General features: G+C 42.3%; 1 protein-coding gene across 1 annotated transcript in view; it reads left to right on the top strand.

Annotated features, from left to right (window-relative positions):
• CPVL (carboxypeptidase vitellogenic like) overlaps positions 1-18,126 on the top strand; it is a 99,537-nt gene that overhangs the window by 13,606 nt on the left and 67,805 nt on the right. Inside the window, exons 3-6 of the mRNA XM_024755008.1 lie at positions 9,262-9,376; positions 10,364-10,422; positions 11,834-11,913; positions 17,189-17,255. Of these exons, the coding sequence (XP_024610776.1) occupies positions 9,262-9,376; positions 10,364-10,422; positions 11,834-11,913; positions 17,189-17,255 (321 nt within the window). The remainder of the gene's footprint in view (positions 1-9,261; positions 9,377-10,363; positions 10,423-11,833; positions 11,914-17,188; positions 17,256-18,126) is intronic.

Genomic DNA, 18,126 nt, shown 5'->3' with positions numbered 1-18,126 from the left:
TGTTTGTGATATCTTGTGACATCTAGAACTTCTGGAGTGGTGACTACTGTACCAGTTTTCTTTTGGTTGTGTGTGTGTTTGCGTGTGCGCTTTTGTGTTTTTTGTACTTTTTTTTTTGTTTTTTGTGTTTTTTGCCTCTCGGCTCCAGTTCTACCCTCTTACCTGCTCCACAGTACTAGAGTTTTAAGTATTTTTCCTATAAAGCAAACACGATATTTTTTTTTGAAGACAAAAGCAAATTTATTTACATATTAAATCATAATGTAAAAGCAAGAATACAAATGCTATCAAAATGTTCACAATGATTTTAGGCTAGGAGGATTAAAAAAACTTTTTTCTGTCTGTTTTATGCTTTCCAGATTGGTTTCTACGAACAAGTATAATCTATTTTAAATTTTTAAACAACTTTATTAAATACACCAGATTCCTTATGGACTGGTTCCTGCATTTTTCTCTAATGTAATCTCCAAACGTATTTTCTTATACTCCCTATGTTCAAATAATAACTGATCAACTTAACGTGTATTGAATTTTCAGTGAACACGATATTAAGCTTTGACAGTAGAGGGTGCTGGAGGGACATTGCAGGAGGAAATTGGCTTCTTTTCCTGCCCCCTTGTCCTGCATTTTGCTTTCTCAGTCTGTCAGCAGTGTGTGTGGAGGGACAACCAGTGGCGCTCTGCCTTAGCTGGGCACCCAGACCGCGAAGACCCTCAGCAAGCTTACAGTCTGGACTCTGTCCCAGTGACCACCTGACTATGGCCCTCGCAAGATAGACACCATTGATCCCAGGTCTTGCCAGGGAGCAGGCTTCCTACAGCCCAGCTTTCTCTGGCACCCTCTCACCAGCCTGGACCACCTGCATCCCGGAGAGTGGCTTCCCACAGCCCTCCTGACGTGGACACCGTGCACTCCTGGTTTTGTGCCTTCGTTCAAGGAAGGAGGCTCCCAACATCCTGACTTCCTCTGCACTCCCGGCCCTGCCACCACAGCCCACTGTCCAGGAGGCCTTTCCTACTTGCCCAGGGGTTGTTGGCCAGCTTTGCCTGGGCACCTCAGTGAACTTCTCAGCTACCCAACAAGGTCTGGACCGTAGCCTTGGGAAGGGCCGCGCCCCACCTTATGAGTTTGTCCATCTGTGGACATTCTCCCTCAGCCCAGGATACACTTTAGAGTTCTCTTTATATATTTATGGTTATTCTCCCATTATAATGAATACCCCTTTATGTTAAAATCTCCCTGTTCCTTGGTGGACACAGGAAGCCTACCTAGCATGCTGGCATTTGGCGAACACTGAGGAAGTGGCTCGGGGGGAAGCAGACCCCTCTGGCATTCTGCCCCTACTCTTGCCCTGGGCTGGATATGATACTCATGGCTGATGGAGGCCAGGGCAAACACTAGAACTTGTAACAGAATTGAAGGTCAGTGTTTCCGGGTTGAAAAAATAGTAGTTAAAAAAATAGAAAAATTTACTGTGTGTTTGCTGAGAAGGCGTCAGGAGCCAGGGCAGCCAGTCTTTCTGTCTCAGCCTTATTCTGTCGAGACCAGTGGGTCACTCATCTGTGCTTCGTTACAGATCAATGTGCTTTGCTTCTACAGGCATTTGGCAGAAGATGGCTACCCTACAGTTTCCAAGCCTATCTGTCCTTGGATTGTACAATCAACAGAGATTAACTGGCACTTCTCCTGGGGGCAAAGTGTGATTGGCCCAGTTTGGGTCAGGTGTTCTTTCTTGGTCCAATCAGCTGAGGCTGAGGTTGCTGGGTCATGTGATAATAAACATGGCTAATGGGCTCTTTCCATTGGTGAATGGAGAGTCAATTCTTAGAGAAGGAAATGTGGTCTGGACAGATCTCTTAAAATATGTCTACCACGGATGACTACAGATCCACTAGTAACAGTAAAGATGTGGAGGTCACAGACATTTATCTTCTTAACTTTCACTGTTTATCTTCTCTTTGCTATGTACTAATGGCATCAGAGACCTAGAAAAGTAGAAGGTAGGTGGAGTGAGACAAATCAAAAAGAAAGTAGCTAAAAAAGATAAATTACAGATTATCCCATCCATAGATATATCCAATCTTTGAAGAAACCTTTGCATGCCTAATTCCCTTTGAGAAATGACAATTTTTTTTTTTTCTTTTTTGGGATCGTGGGCCTCTCACTGTTGTGGCCTCTCCCGTTGCAGAGCACAGGCTCCAGACGCGCAGGCTCAGCGGCCATGGCTCACGGGCCTAGCTGCTCCATGGCATGTGGGATCCTCCTGGACCGGGGCATGAACCCACGTCTCCTGCATCGGCAGGCAGACTGTCAACCACTGCGCCACCAGGGAAGCCCTGAGAAATGAAATTTTAACATGGAGAAGAAAGCAACCTTTTCAGCAATTTCTTTCTGTGCATTAAGAAAGGAAAGTCAGGCCTTTTCTCTAACACCCTCACCTCATTCCTTCTAATGTCCAACTTTCTTGAAGGAGGCACAGAGAAGCCAGAGTTACCTCATGAAGGAATGAGAGCCAGGTAGAAATGTTAATGAGGAGAAAGGTAAAGAGAATTCTAGTGGGATGTGAGTTGGCTCAAATTAATGAGACAATTCAAAGCTTGTTGAGAGTCAGTGGGAGCTTGGGAGTGATGTAAGGAGGCTTCAGAAACAGAAAAAAGTTTGGAAAAGTTAGTTGTCTGTATGATAGTGCAGTGGCAACAATCATTGTATAGGAAGTTTTAAGTGAGTGGTCGAAACCAACCACTGTTAGTAAAATTCCCCTGAAAAGCACTGAATGTCTTAAGCAAGTTGTTTGCATGTGTTGGGAGTATGTATGTAGAATTTAAATGTTATTAGGGAGACTTCTCTGGTGGCACAGTGGTTAAGAATCCACCTGCCAATGCAGGGGACACGGGTTCAATCCCTGGTCCGGGAAGATCCCACATGCTGCGGAGCAACCAAGCCCGTGGACCACAACTACTGAAGCCCACGTGCCTAGAGCCCATGCTCTGCAACAAGAGAAGCCACTGCAATGAGAAGCCTGTGCACTGCAACGAAGAGTAGACCCTGCTCGACGCAACTAGAGAAAGCCCGCGTGCAACAATGGAGACCGAAAACAACCAAAAATAAATAAATTAATTTAAAAATACTATTAAAAAATGTTGTTAGGTACCTAGTTAACAATTCTAGGCACAAAAACAATTGCTTTAAATAAAAAGCTCTGTCTTGATTAATACCATTAGTGTAGCAGCTGAACTGGGATCTGTGTGGCAAAATGGGAGTCCATTCAAACATACTCGGGGGAATTTCAAGACATTTACTTGGGGTACTAATGACTTCCATTATGACAGAACACATTACTTAAACCAAAAATGATCAGCTTCTGCATATAGAAGTGTGAAGGGGGCCTTAATTAATATACTAATTGCACTTCTTATTTTAAGTGGTACATTGATTTGGGTCTATAGTGGTTAAGTTGCTGTTTTCTCTTACAGAGTGTGGTGTTCCTTGTTGGGGGTTCAGGAAGAGGGTGGCTAGAATATGTACCCAGCCCTAGGCATTGGCAGAAAATATTGCCCCAATACTTGTTGGGTACCTAAGATTCCCTAGAGTTACTCCAGCAAGTCCTCTGTGTAAAATACAATGTTGTTACCTGAGAGTACTGAAATTGGCAAGTGTTTAGTGCTCCCCTGGCCCTGATGTATGACTGTACTACTTCATTGATTATGTGTAAGGCCTGAGTAGAAGGTTTTCTCTACCACGTGATGTAGAGGAGGGCCTGGGAGGGCGGAACGAAGATGGGTATGGTTTGATGGGGAGCAGGGATGAAAAGGAAGATTCAGAACATAAGGGGATGCTACCCACGTGGGAAGCAGTAGGGCAGGAGGGTTGAGTACTGGTTTCATTTCATTAGTGTTCCCATATAGAGTCTCCTCTACGCTCACTTAGAAGCAAGGAGAGAGGAAAAAGCTGGGTGTTTCTAAGAATCTCTTTAAGTACAGAATGTTAAGCCAAATAAATGTTTTACTTACTTCGAATGACAATCTATTAAGGCATAGGGTAGATTTTTTCACTATCATAGTGAATAAATAATGGAATGTGCTAATGTGAGAGACTGAAATTTACTTCAGTAGGGATCTAAAAAACAATAGATAACCTGCCTCCTTCTGGGCTGTTCCTTTAGGAACAAACCCTGAGGGAGGAATGTCCAAGTTCATGAATTGGCCACCAGGGGTCACCAGAAGAATTGAAAGGCCTTCTGAGGCAAAGCCATAGTTTCTTGCTCACCAAGAAGAGGGCAGATTTGTGGGACCTGCGTGCCCACCCTTCTGTTGTTAGAAAGACTTCTCACTTAACTATTTATGATTCCTTTGTCCCTTCTTTTATATTTAGAATTTCCTTGTCCCTTCTTTTTGATCATCAGTTCTTGCTACACTACTCTGACTTATATGTCATTAGTAGAGATTTTATTTTCTTTTTAATTAAATATATAAATTTTTATCAATAGGGGATTACTCACCTTTCCGGTCTCAGCTCAAATGTTAGCCCATCACCAGAGGACTTCTTTAAGTGTTCAATCTAACGTCTCTCCATTGCTCTTTCATATCACCTGCTTTTTTATTACCTGTCTTCCCACCTTACCAGAAAAGTAATCAGAGCTAACACTTAAGTAGACATGTCAGGAGCTGTTCAATTGCTGGGCGTATATTAACTCTGAATCTGTACAGCAATCCTGTACGATAGACATTATTATTATTATTTTCAAGCAGAAGACACTGAGACACAGAGACGTTAAGTAACTTGCCCAAGGTCACACAGCTCTAAAATCACATAATTAGAATTCATACCCTGGCAGTCTGGTGCCAAAACCTATGCTCTTAATTATTAAGTATCCTTCCTGTCCATGAGTGGAGCTGGTCTGAATCCCCAGCCCTAGACTAATGCCTGTTCATGTTATATGTTAAATGAATTAATACATTGTCGTAAATTCAGAGTGTCGGACTATTCAGCCAAATGATAATATGTACTGATACGAAGATATTTCCACAACATGTTGTTAAGTGAATACAGCAAATACAGAATATTATGTATAGCCTGATTCTATTTTTGAAAAAAAAAAGTGCTTATGTATATCGCATATGTAACATCTGTAAGATACGTGTATATGTACATGTGGGGAGGTGAGGTGGGGTATAGAGAAAAATCTGGAAGAGTAAATATTTCTATGATCATCTCTAGGGAATAGGATTGGTGGGGCAAGGGGGAATTTTTTTATACCCTCTTTGGAAAAAAATTAAGAATAAGTACTTTCTTTATAATATGAAAAGCTTTAAGTAAAATTTTTCAAAATTTGGACAAAAATAAACACATTCTCTCTCTTGTTTCATACACCCTTGAATTATAGTTTCAAAATAATAAGTACTTTAAAAGTCCTGAATTTTGTAAATCTGTAAATGAAGTAAAGCAGTTGTTTCTTACTTCATTTGATCCTAAGTTTTGCAGTGTGGTTTTGTTCAGGGTGTCTTCATTTACTTTTATTCTTTCCTAAATGGGGAGGGTAGCGAGTGGGAGAAGGGTTTCATTCTCACAACTGAGAGCTGAATATATCACCCAAGGAATTATCACATAATAACTTTATGCCATTATTATTGACATGACTATTGTTATATGTCATGACATTGTGATGTCACAGCATATTACAGAAGTCCGCAGGCTGTGTTATAACTAACTTTTTGCGATGTACATGTGAACCTTTCTTTTCCAGCATCTGACTTTTGCATTTCGTTCCAGATAAGGGTAGTATTAGTTCACAGGTTGGTTGGCTCATCAGAGTAAGAAGATGTGTGCGTGGAGTTTTCTTGTAAAAAATGAGCTTCTTCAGAGGTTGTTGAGCTCATTCACCTCCTTCAGGAAAGTAAATTTGAGGAGCAGGGTCAGCTGAGGTTGGAGGTGTGTGTGCAGATCTCCTATTATTTAAGCATTCCAAGAATTCAGTGTCCTGTGCTTCAAAGTCGCATAATAAAGATGTTTGGCACTGAGGTGTTAGACTTGACTTTGTAGTGTGGCCTCTCAGGGTCAGCCTATTTTTCTGAGAGCCCGGAGGTCCCATCATTGTGCCAGGTCACAGGAAGGGACTTGAAAAGCAGGGGAGGATAGGGTGGAGATCAGAGGGCCCCGGGCACCCAAGAGGGCAAACTCTCTATCACCCTCACAGATTTTCAGCCCTGCCTGTACATTTAACCACCTGGGAGCTTTTAAAACAGACTGATGCCTGCCTCACCCCAGACCAGTTGAATTGGAATCACTGGGATTTGGGCCTAAGCAGTAGTTTTTTTAAAAAAAAAAACTCTCCAAGTTATTTTAATGGGTGGCCAAGGTTGAGAACCACTGGCTTATGGGTAGCTCTCCAGGGCTTCTAGAAGCTCATGTGCACGATAGGAAGGAAGTGGGGGGCTGGAGGTCCGCTGGAATGGATGGACTCTCTGTATCTCACACACCCGGGAGGCTGGAACTACTTCCATCTAGATTCCATCCTCTCTCCACCTCTAATACTCTCCTGCTGCTGAGTGAATAAAAGTGGAAGGTGGTCCTGGGGAGTGATATTGAAGAGCAAGATAGCGGATTGGAGGGGAGATAAAAATCATTTGTTCAAACAAAACACACAGTTGGGGCCAGGCAGTCTAGGGCAGAGGTAGTTACATTTATTCAGCACGGTAGAGTTGACAATATCATTTCATGATACATTTTCTCATTAGGGTCCTTGGGCAAGCCTGTGAGGTGAGCATTTATTGCCCTTTGATGGATGAGGCAGCAGAGGGCTGGAAGAATCTGAGGCCCAGGATTACGCAGCTATTACGTGGCCAAGTAGAACCAGCACCTGTCTGGCTACCAGTTCCAGGGTCACTCTGCTTCCCTACAGTGGCTTTAAAAGTCCAGCTTTGGTGTTAATTTTTTCTGCTTCAACTTATAAGTTCCTGGTTCTCTTGAATTCTTTATAGACATTTACAACACTTGAGGCAAGAGAACCAACTAGCGAAAAACTGACCAGGGAAGATGTCCAAAGGAGCGAGAATAAACAGCAAACGACCCACTTTTCCTATTCTCTCATTTATAGATGTTTTACATGAAAACTGTCTATAAATTCCTAGTATTTTTCTATTATAGTTAGTTGGCCAAAAAGTTCCTCGGGTTTTTCCGTAAGATGGTACAGAAAAACCCGAACTAACTCTTTTGGCCAACCCAGTAGCAACAGCTAACATCTGTAGAGCAGGCACTATATGCCACTCACTGGGTTTTATGAAAATTAATTTATTTAGTCCTCCCAGCCACCACATGGCATAGGTACTATCATTGATCCCCATTTTACAGCTGGGGAAACTGAGGTCCACAGGACTTAGGCAACTTGCCTAAAGTCACACAGCTAGTGGCCCAGATTGGAACCCAGTTTGGGACAAGAGCTCACAAGACTTATCCATTACACTGTGCTGACTCTTGGAGCGACAGCCCTGGTCTGAGTTCCCAGTCTCACTCTGGGCTCCAACTTTTTCTACCTGCTTCCTTAGTTTTAATAATCATTCGTGCTTAATGTGCTTTTTATCATGCATTAGGTTTTGCTCCAAGGGCTTTGCAAATATTATATTATCTCATTTAATTCCTTAACACTGGAGAGTGGATCCCAGGTGGCCCCTCCTAGGCAGGCTTTTCTCCAGCTCACAGCTGTTCTGACCGCTGCCACTCTTTCAGCCCGCTCCCTTGGCCCCTCCCCAAAGCTGCCAAAGGACTCTGTAGATATTTGGTGACTAGATAAGAGAAATCCCTCTGTCCCTGCTGTTTTCATGGTTAGAACCCTGTAAGATCAGCTCTTCTTCCAGGTTCTTGGCTGTGGGTCCCAGATCCCCTCCCCTTGAGTTCATCTTGCCTTCTGCCCACAGCCTTCTCACATCATCCAGGTGGATGCGCCAATCCACTTTGATCTTCTAATGCAACACTGATTTGTCTCTGTGTGACTGGGCTAAGTAAGAGGTTGCAGGATTTCATTCTGGGCTGAAGCAGTAGGATCCTTTCTTGCCAGACCTGACTGACTGCACATCAGATGAGCCATGACATCAAATGAGGACTATCAGGTTCTGCTTTGAGCCTTGTGGAGACCAAGTGGAGCTTCTTTCAGATTGCTCCCAAGGCTTCATGTAGGGCCAGGCAACCTCCATGCTCACTGCTCTCCCACCCAGTTCTTCTCTGTCTTGAGGATTTCTTCCATCTACAGCATCGTTCCCTGGCTCTCCTTGTGGCTGGATCCTTCTCAGCTTCCACGTCTCAATTTCACTCTCAGGATCTCACTGAGAACTTCCCTGATCACTGTGTCCAAAGGAAATGCCTCTTTCTTTGCCCTCACTCGCTCTTTTAACATCACCCTTATTTCCTCTCCACACTCTTTAATCCTCGTATTTATTCATTTATTTACTGTCAGTATTTCCAATGAAATGTCAGCTTGAAGAGGGCAAGGAATTGTCTTTTTCACTCACTGCTCTGCTAGGACCTCCTCCTAGCGTGGTGCCGACCCCTGCGAGGTGCTGCGTGAAAGAAGTAAAGACCACTCTGTCATCAGGGGTGACGGTGTTGACCACTACCAGTGGCTCATTTCCAGCATCCCAACCCTGCCAGTGACCTTTCCTTATTTACATCAGCCACATCTCCTAAATAAATCCATACCTTGTTCAGGGTTTTGTTGCTATTGTTTGCATGGACTAGATGGCTCAGGGCCTGTCTCTGTTCTTCTCAGTTTCATCATGTTGAATGAAGTTCCTGTTATCTCCGTGGTCACCTTCTCTGTAAATAAAATCAGAAAGGCAATTTGGGCTCTCAGTGAAAGGGGAAAATTGTCACTGAGGAGGATGGATTCTTTGTTGTGCCTCTTTGGGAAGATGTTGGTCAAATGGAAGAGTCCCCAGAAAGTTTAAAGAGCTTTAAAAAAATCTAACCGTGCCCTAGGCGGTATGCTGGGTGTCTAGGGGCACACAAAGGCTAAGCTTCTACAATCTGTGGCTTTTATGGCCATTAGTGAGAAAAGACTTAACTGCACAAGATAGATACCGGCATATGAAACAAATACTAAATCAAAACAACAAGAGATGACAGTGGAGAGTGGTCACTGGGGTTTGGGAAGGCTTGATGAGACTTAGATGAGTCAAGGCTGTGAAAGACAGAGGGTTGGGGTAAATTTGCTTGGATGTATTCTGCAGCCTTAGCGCTCTATTTAGTCACTGGGTTCTTTGTCCCTTCTAGAAAGAGCCGTGGAATGCTCCAGTCGTCCTCTGGCTGCAGGGAGGGCCGGGAGGCTCATCCATGTTTGGACTCTTTGTGGAACACGGACCTTATGTTGTCACAAGAAACATGACCGGTAAGTGCTGCTTGGACTCTGTTTTCCCATGGAGAGTTTTTCATTTGAACCTTATATCTGCTCTAGAAATAACTTAGAGTGAGCAGTGAGCCACTAGTAATAGCTTTACAGTTCCAGATTATAAAAACGTAACTTTCTGGCAACGTTTGTCCAAGAAGGAGGAGCCACCAGGGTGCGTGTCCTGGCTGGGCTGCTTTCTCCCTTAAAATTTGGGTGAAAGGTTCCAAGCTTTGTTCTGCTAGTCTCCTCCTGACTCAAGCAATCCGGGCTTATGAAAGCAGTTGGTATTTATTACTATTTGGGTAAGCCCTTTTGCGTAGGACAAATGGGTGGAATTGTATCCCTAGTTATTCACATGAACTGAACACTGTACGGTTCAGTCACATGAATGATCGGATATCTTGGAAGCAAGATACTGAGGGCTGGGGCTGGCATGAAGGAAGGAATGGAGAAGGAACCACATCCAGCTCTAACCCAGGTTTACCTCCATCTCATGTTTTTGGTGGGGAGGGGAGACTGTTTACTTTCCCTGGGTCAGAATTTGGAGGGTGAACCAGTTTGTGACTCAGTATATTCATGTACACAATTCTGTTGAAGTTGTGGTTCTCTTCAGCATTGGATGGGAGGAAGCAGATTCTGGAGAACTGGACATTAAGGATGATTCACCCAATTTGGGCAGATGGGTTTATTACATCCCTGGTTGATGGGTGTTTCTGCATGAACCAGTTGCACGGGGTTTTGTTTCCCAAGTTCATCTTAGATGTAGAAACTCTCTGGTTCTGGGAAAAGTAAAGGAGAGGAGGGGAGAAGAAAAAGGCGCCGGTATCTGTTCCCTACTATGAGAGTATAATGCAACGTCAGAGGGACACCAAGGGTTCGCTCACCTGAAGAGGACAGGCAGGCGTGTTGGGCTCCTAACCAGAGCTAGGCATTAGATGGGATGTTTTATTAATGACCCAGTCTAAAACCTCTTCTCTGCTTTATTAGTACGTGCCAGAGACTTTCCTTGGACCACTATATTTTCCATGCTCTACATTGATAATCCAGTGAGTATCCCCAGGGTCCTGTGAAATGGCAGTGTTGGTCTCTCTTGTCTTTTTTCTTTCATTAAGTACATTTAAGAAATAGAAAAAAATACAGATTTAATTTTTTTCTTTTTAAAATATAATTGTCTATTTAAAGAACACATTTGAAATTTAACTTTTCTAACATGTATCATTACATCCAAGTTTGGGGATTTTACTTGCTACCTTCTCTCCTTCCCTCATTTCTAATCTTATAAAATGTCCTGATCACTGAATTATACCATCCAGGATAAGGGATTAGTTTCTTTCTCCTGATGCTATGGGTTTCGCTATAGCATGGGTTATTGTATAGTATGGGAAGTCCTAATCTTTTAAAAACTGAGTTCTAGATATAAAAGGTCAAAACTGGCCCCCGTCACTTATCACAGTGAACAGAATGCCTCATCTCAGGGGGAGCAAAAGGTGGAATTCTCCTTAGGAAGTTCTTATGAAATTAAATCCTATAAACTGCAGTATAGGAAAGTAACTTTAGGGTCAGCTTCTGCAGATTGGGAGTTTCTTCTTTGTCCTCTAACTAATTCCTCTGACTTCTTTCATTTCCCAGATGGTTCAAAGATAAAACAGAAAAATAGGGAGAATAAAGTCCAGCATTCTTGCCCTCCCCCATGTTTTGTCAACCATCCTTTTTCCTAGTCTATAATACCATATTTAAATAAAAGTTTAATTAAATGTCCTGTTCTCTTGGGTGTTTGGAGAAAAAACAAAAGCAAAAGTATTTACAACTGGTGTGTGTGGAGGGGGTGCATTCCTTATGTATATTATTGACCCAAAATAAATAGTAGCTTCTTCTATTGATTTACAGCTCAGTTGTCCATGAACTTCTAGGTATAAGGAAATATTAGTTTAAAGCTAATCTTTATTTTAAAGCCCCTTGTCTGCTGAAGGTGAAAGGGCTTAGTGGCCATATTCCCCATAAATAAAGAAATGGGAAAAAATAACTACACACACACACAACTATCTTTTATCTCCAGCCCAAGTTCCTTCTTAGCAGGCAGAGCAGTGCACCCTCCAGGTTTCAGAGAGGAGACAACTTGAGGTCTTTTGATACTGTAGCAGGAGCCAGGAAAGGTGAATTTCTTGTTCTTAAAGCAACATCTGGCAGGGTCCCCGCTGCAGGATCAGCACAGCTCAGTCACTGACGTCAGGGCAGAGCTTTGCGCTGCTCTTTTGTTGGGGCTTGGAGGAGGGAAGGGGGACCTAGGTGACATGCAGCATCCTCCTGCAAGGACGGCTGAGTGCATGTGGGTGATGGCAAAAATCTGAGGTCAAAGTCATGGCCTTTGGAATAAGATTGATTTCTTTCCCAGGTGGTATCTCTCAGCAGGACATGTGTTTCTCTATGTTTATACCTGCTTATTTATTTCACCTTCAGGTGGGCACAGGCTTCAGTTTTACTGAACATCTCCAGGGATATGCAGTAGATGAGGACGATGTGGCACGAGACTTATACAGGTAAAAGGCCTTGACTCTTTCAGCCTTCTTCAGACCAAACGTTTTTCTATTTCAACAGGAAAATTCTTCCAGTAGTAGAAGTATTATTATTATTATTTATATTTTTATTTTTTGCGGTGCGCGGGCCTCTCACTGTTGTGGCCTCTCCCGTTGCGGAGCACAGGCTCCGGACGTGCAGGCTCAGCGGCCATGGCTCACGGGCCCAGCCGCTCCGCAGCATGTGGGATCTTCCCGGACCGGGGCATGAACCTGTGTCCCCTGCATCGGCAGGCGGACTCTCAACCACTGAGCCACCAGGGAAGCCCTAGAAGTATTATTGATTGGTCTTCATAGTCCATTTCCTGAAGATCTTTTAAGAATACTTCTATGTGAGGGGTGTGTGTGCGCGCACACGGCCTATTTTCCACTTTATTACGTTATCATTGATAAGTATGAAAGTACAGAAAGTAGCAAGAAGAACTGACATCTTAAGGCATAATTTTAATTTTGTAAACATAGCTTTTGAAAAACAATGGAAACAGAGCAGAATTGTTCAACCAAAGATGATTTTCCAACCTTTCACCTAGATGCCTAAGAGGTTTCTGCTTGCTTTCCAACATTATATTGAACTTAGCTCTTGCCGGGAAACAACATCTTGGATGTTTGTTTGTTTTCTTTCCCAGGATTCCTCCTTTTGTGGCCTTCACAAAATGCAGTTTTTTACTCTTGTGTTTCTCCTTCATGCCTTTTCCAGGCTGAAAGCTCAGCTTGTTAGCGAGTCTCTTACTTTTCCCTTCATATTACAAAATTATTCTTTTACTAAAAAATAAATTAAGGAAAATGTGACGTTGTAAGCCTGATCAAACAGTATACGTATAATGTCTTCCTTTCTTTTTCTTACATTCATTATAGCTATTTTTTAGTACTTGTTTTTAAAGTAAGTGACCGTTCTTATTCGGTCACATTTTTTTTTTTCAGTCTGTAAATTATTACTAGAGACCAAGTCCTGGATTCTTTCAGATCACTAGGGCACCCCTTTACGCATTGTAATAATTTACTAAAAGAATCCTAGTGGCCAGGAAGAGTTAACTAGCTCCTTTACCCTGCCCCCCACTTTTACCAAACACTCATTCTGCTAATTACTTGGTGAGCAAACCCAACCAATCCCCAAAGTGAAAGTGAATCTAACAGGAGTCAGAGTTTTTTGATCTCTGACAAAAGCTTTCCGTTTTATTCTTCTTTCTCCCCAAGGCCAATGGCTGGGAGGGGTGAGAGTGGGGGAGAGGAAGGAAGAACTTCCGGCCTCTCTCCCAGAGATTTTTCTCTCTTCTCTGCTGCCCCAGAAAATGATATGGTTGTTGTCTGTCTTGCACACTTTCATCTGCCACATGTCCCATTATTTTAACACTTTCATTCAGTTTCTAGGCGGGCTGGATAGGACCCACACTTCTGCTTCCAGATACAATGAATGGGTCCTGGGGGCAGATTAGCCAGATCCTGACAGGGGTCTCCTCCCTGCCCGCAGCTCACGCACCTCCTTTTTCCCGCCACAGACATAATCCTGCCGGCCGTCTTTTACAAGTTTACTCAAGCGCCATGTCTTTCTCATTTAGCACTGACTGTGAGCTCTCATTTTTCAGATCGGAAACCTACTTCTCCCCCATACCCTCCTCCTACTCCAACCCTCTTTTGGCTTAAATCCAAACAACCTCAGTTGTTTAACTAGCAAACACCCTGAGGGCGGAGGGTCTGTATTAAAGAAATTCATCAGACCCTCTAAGCCGGAGCCTTGCACCCTTGCCCTTCCTTTTCTGGCTCTCTTGCCCCTCCCCCAGAGATGGTCACAGCTTCCAGTTGACCCTCTGAGTGGATATTTACTGCTGACATGTGGTTCATCTCCTCTTGCAAGACATGTAAAGAGAACCTATTTCAAAGCATCCATTGTTTATAGCTGCTTTAGTTCTTTTTGCTTCAGGCTCTTAGAACTGGAAAGTAGTTAATCAAGAGTAGTGCAGAAAACTGATTTCAGCTGTTTCCTTTATGGTTTGCACTATTTGTTTCCCTTTGTGACTAGAGTCTTCTCTCCAGCTGTCCAGATGGGTGTTTGGAATAAGAAGGTCGCTTTGAAACCTATAAATTGTCTACTATTGGTCTAAAGAGTAGAACATTCTTTTTCTCCCTTTGAAAACCATCTTTCTTTTTTTCTGAAAATCCAATTCCTTTTCACTATTATTAGTGCACGGCTGTAAGGAGACTCCTAAAGACATTTGACATTCACATTTAGGCTGCTTTTCTTTGTGTTTGGAAGTGAAACTTTTTCACTAACAAGATGTTTAAATTTTTTTTTTTTTCTATTTGGAATGTGTTTAGGACCACAATGCCGCTCTGGTTTAGAAAAATATATAAATTTCCTAAAGAATAATAAATTTTCTAACTGGAGTAGACCAGCTGGTGCCACTCTCCCTCTACCACTATTTTTGTGTGTGTGTGTGTGGTACGCGGGCCTCTCACTGTTGTGGCCTCTCCCGTTGCAGAGCACAGGCTCCGGACGCGCAGGCTCAGCAGCCGTGGCTCATGGGCCCAGCCACTCCACGGCATGTACCACTATTTTTTGATTGCCTACTATGTGCCCGACATGGTTCCTGGTGCTGCTGATACAGTAGTAAGCAAGCTCCCCAGTCCCCACTCTCCCAGTGTGCCTGAAGTTATCTTCTTAGCGGCCAGACAGAAATGCTGCTATTCTATTCCACGTATTGGTTTGCATGGGAGATAGTATGTATTGCTAAACAAAGCTTCATGACAGTGTGACTATGAAACAGGTTTCGTATATTTAATTAGAACAATACTGCATGATGGGTGCAGGCAGAGATCATGGCCTGGCCATACTAGAAGTGGAATGAATGAATGCAGAGGATGGCTCCTGATCTGATGCAACAGAACGAAACCACTGAGATTCTTGTTGCTGTGCTTCTTTCAGCCTGTCAGCAACAAAAGCTATACCTTGTTTGGCTTTTGTTGGTACGGAGCTTCTGCTGAGATTATTTTAACCTCATTTCTCCTGGATGTCTTGTAGTTACTATGACCCTGACTCCACTAGAGCTGACCAAAGTCCAAGGCTGTCTTTGGATCTATAATGCGTTATCATTTACGTCTATCTTCTCTGCCCCGAACCCATCTTCCCTTTAAAAAAAATTATCTGAGGAGTATTTTCTCCTACTCATTCACCCTTGCAATCTGTGTTTCATCCTATTGTCCTTTAATGTACCTTTCTGCCACCAGGTAGCCTTTGACTAAAATTTGACTCAAATTGACAAGGCCTTGGCACAATGCCAGCAAGGTCGTCAAATGGAAACACCTGGAAGAGGCATGCCTTGTGTGCCATGTGGCGTTTGTGCCTGAGTAAATGCATGGAGTGCACGGCACACACGTGTATGTATTATGCCTTATGTATTTTGGCGTTTCTACTTCTAAAATTTGCAATTTTATGTGAGCATGATTCTAGGTATTATTTTGAAACAACCCTTCACCACATAATGGTATAGTCCTTGATGAAAACACAGTTCAATGAGCAAATGATATGTGTACGTGCACTTACTAAATTTATTTTTTTTATTCTTCGTTCCCATTTAAGAAAGACCTACTAAGGCCTTGCTATGATTAGCCAAATTTTTGTTCATATCCTACTGTGAAATTAAATCTCTGTGATAGCTTCCTCAAGTGGGACCTTGCCTTGGAAACTTCAGCTAGATAATCCTGCTTTTTCAGGCTGGAAGCAACCTAGGAGATTATCTCCTTCAGCTAAGATTGTCAGATAAAATACAGAATGCCCTGTTAAATTTGAATTTCAGATGAACAACGAATAATGTTTTAATCTATGTATGGCGCGTGAAATATTTGGAACATATTTATACTGAAACATTATTTGTTGTTTATCTGAAACTCAAATTTAATTGTACATCTTTTGTTTTTATTTGCTAAATCTAGCAGCCCTGACAATCCTCCAACAAATTCTTTAAGGAAATAAGCTTTAAGCTAAAGCACAAGGCTTAGTTCAGCTTTACTATATTAAAATGTCTATTGCCATTCCAACTAGCAGGCAGAGAGAAAGGCAAGCAGTTTTTAGCCTGAAGTTTGGAGAGGGAAGGCTGGAGAATAAACTCCTATTTTTATATCAGCTCTAAAGCTAGCTCATTGCCAGCACAAACATGGACGCTGTGTAATGCAGCTTCCCAGATTTAGTTGCTACAAAGATTTTAGTTACTATAAATAATAAACAGAGAAATAAACTGAAACTCTACAGTAGAGCTTAATGGTGGGTTTTTATGAAGCCTTTGAAAATTAAGTATTTCCAGGATCATGGTGATTGTAATGACCCAGTTTTGCCTCTGGGTGACCCTTGAACTTTCTCTTTCTCCTGGTTTTGCAGGGCCTCCTTGCCTTTCATGTTCACTGGCTGGTTTACGTCTTTTAGTCCCTCAGCAGGAAACTGGAACAGAAACCCTGCCTAGTTTCTCAGGCATTGCAATCTGGGTCAAAACATTCATAAAGCTTCTGAGTTTCACAAGTTTTTGTTTCCTTTCTGAAAGATTTTGTTCAAGTAGAGAATGATTCAATAATCCACCCTTTTCTTGCTTATTATAAAATAATTGCTGGAGGCTGTTTAAATCTATTTCAGCTTACCAAGGTGGCTGTTGGCATTCTTTCCTAAATGTGATTCTTTTGACCCTGGAGGCCACTGTGCATTTACTTCAATGTCTGTGACCATTTGGTGGTTTTCCCTTAGACTACAGTCGTTTTACACCTTTTCTGTTCTTTGGTTATTAAAACACTGAAATGCTGGGAGCCCCATTAGAATATAGAAATGTTCAGCTTCCCCACAGAGAGAGGTTGGTAAGCAACTAAGGTTCCCATTACCTCACCGCTACCCGAGATTAATAGGGTCATAAGGTTTGCAGAACTAACTCCACAAATTGCTAAGTAATAGGTGAAAGCCTGTAGCACTTTGCTCAAGGGTCCCCTCAACAGGTGGGTGATCCAAGTTGGTAACCCAGGGAATTGGAAACCTTCCCAGAGTGTTGATGTTCACTTGTCTCAACTTTGAGTATCACAAAGTAAGCCCACAAGTATTCTTCTAACCATCCACAGAGTATGGAGTGTTACGCACATGAGACGTTGAAAAAATGCCTACAGGAACTTATAGCATAATAGTTTAATTCAAATGTGGAGCCTGTTGTCCAAGGGTGAAATTGTGTAGCATGATTCCGAGTGATTTTTATTGTTGTTCTTCTTTTTGCAGTGCACTTACTCAGTTTTTCCAGTTGTTCTCTGACTATAAAGACAATGACTTTTATGCCACTGGGGAGGTGAGTTGAAGTCATGTTTTCTTGCATGCTTCCAACATCTTCAGGACTGAAATATATTATGACACTTGTGGTTTATTCATTCAGTATATACACACACACACATCAATATTAATTCAGCCCATATAAAAAATTCTCCAATTATCCCCCAGATGTCCTCCATAACGTAGTTTTAAAAATTCAGTGCCCAATAAAGATTCATATATCACAGTGGGTTGTCATGTCTCGGTACCATGTCTTTGTTGGTGTTGTTGTCATTTGTGATGATGATTATCTGGAGTCTAGACAAGGTGCCTTGTAGAATGTCCCATTTTCTGACTTTGTCTGACTCTTTTCCAATGCTTAGATTCACTGAAAACATTTGGCAAGAACACCACATAGAAGATGTTGTTTGCTTTCTATTCAATCACATCAGAAGGCATATAACATCTTTGTTCCATTACTGGTCACTTAGTCAAGATGGTATCTGCCAGATCTCACCATTGAAAAGGTACCATTTTCCCTTTGAAATTAATAAATAATCTGAGACCATGTGAACATCTGTTTCCCCCAACACATACACCAAATATGTCACCAAGTAGTTTTAGCATCCACTGGTGATTCCTGTCTGAATCAGTTATTACACTGGGGGTTATAAAATGGTGATTTTTCTGATCTATCTTCCTTTAGATATCATCTGGCATTCTTCTGTAGAGAACATCTTTCCTTCTTCCTCTTCTCTGATATGTACTTTAAAAATATCACTGGGGACTCATGGATTGTAAATTCTGTTTGCTGTGTTAAATTTTATTGCTATCATTATTGTTTTTGATGCTTGTATTTTCCTATATTTGATCAATGGGAACCCTTCAGGCTGGCTCCTGTGTCCTTTTGA

The sequence above is a fragment of the Neophocaena asiaeorientalis genome, unplaced genomic scaffold (genome assembly GCF_003031525.2).
Source record: "Neophocaena asiaeorientalis asiaeorientalis breed wild unplaced genomic scaffold, Neophocaena_asiaeorientalis_V1.1 scaffold36, whole genome shotgun sequence".
NCBI lineage: Eukaryota > Metazoa > Chordata > Mammalia > Artiodactyla > Phocoenidae > Neophocaena > Neophocaena asiaeorientalis.
The sequence above is the reverse complement of the archived record's forward strand: the minus strand, read 5'-3'. Positions and strand labels throughout refer to the sequence as shown.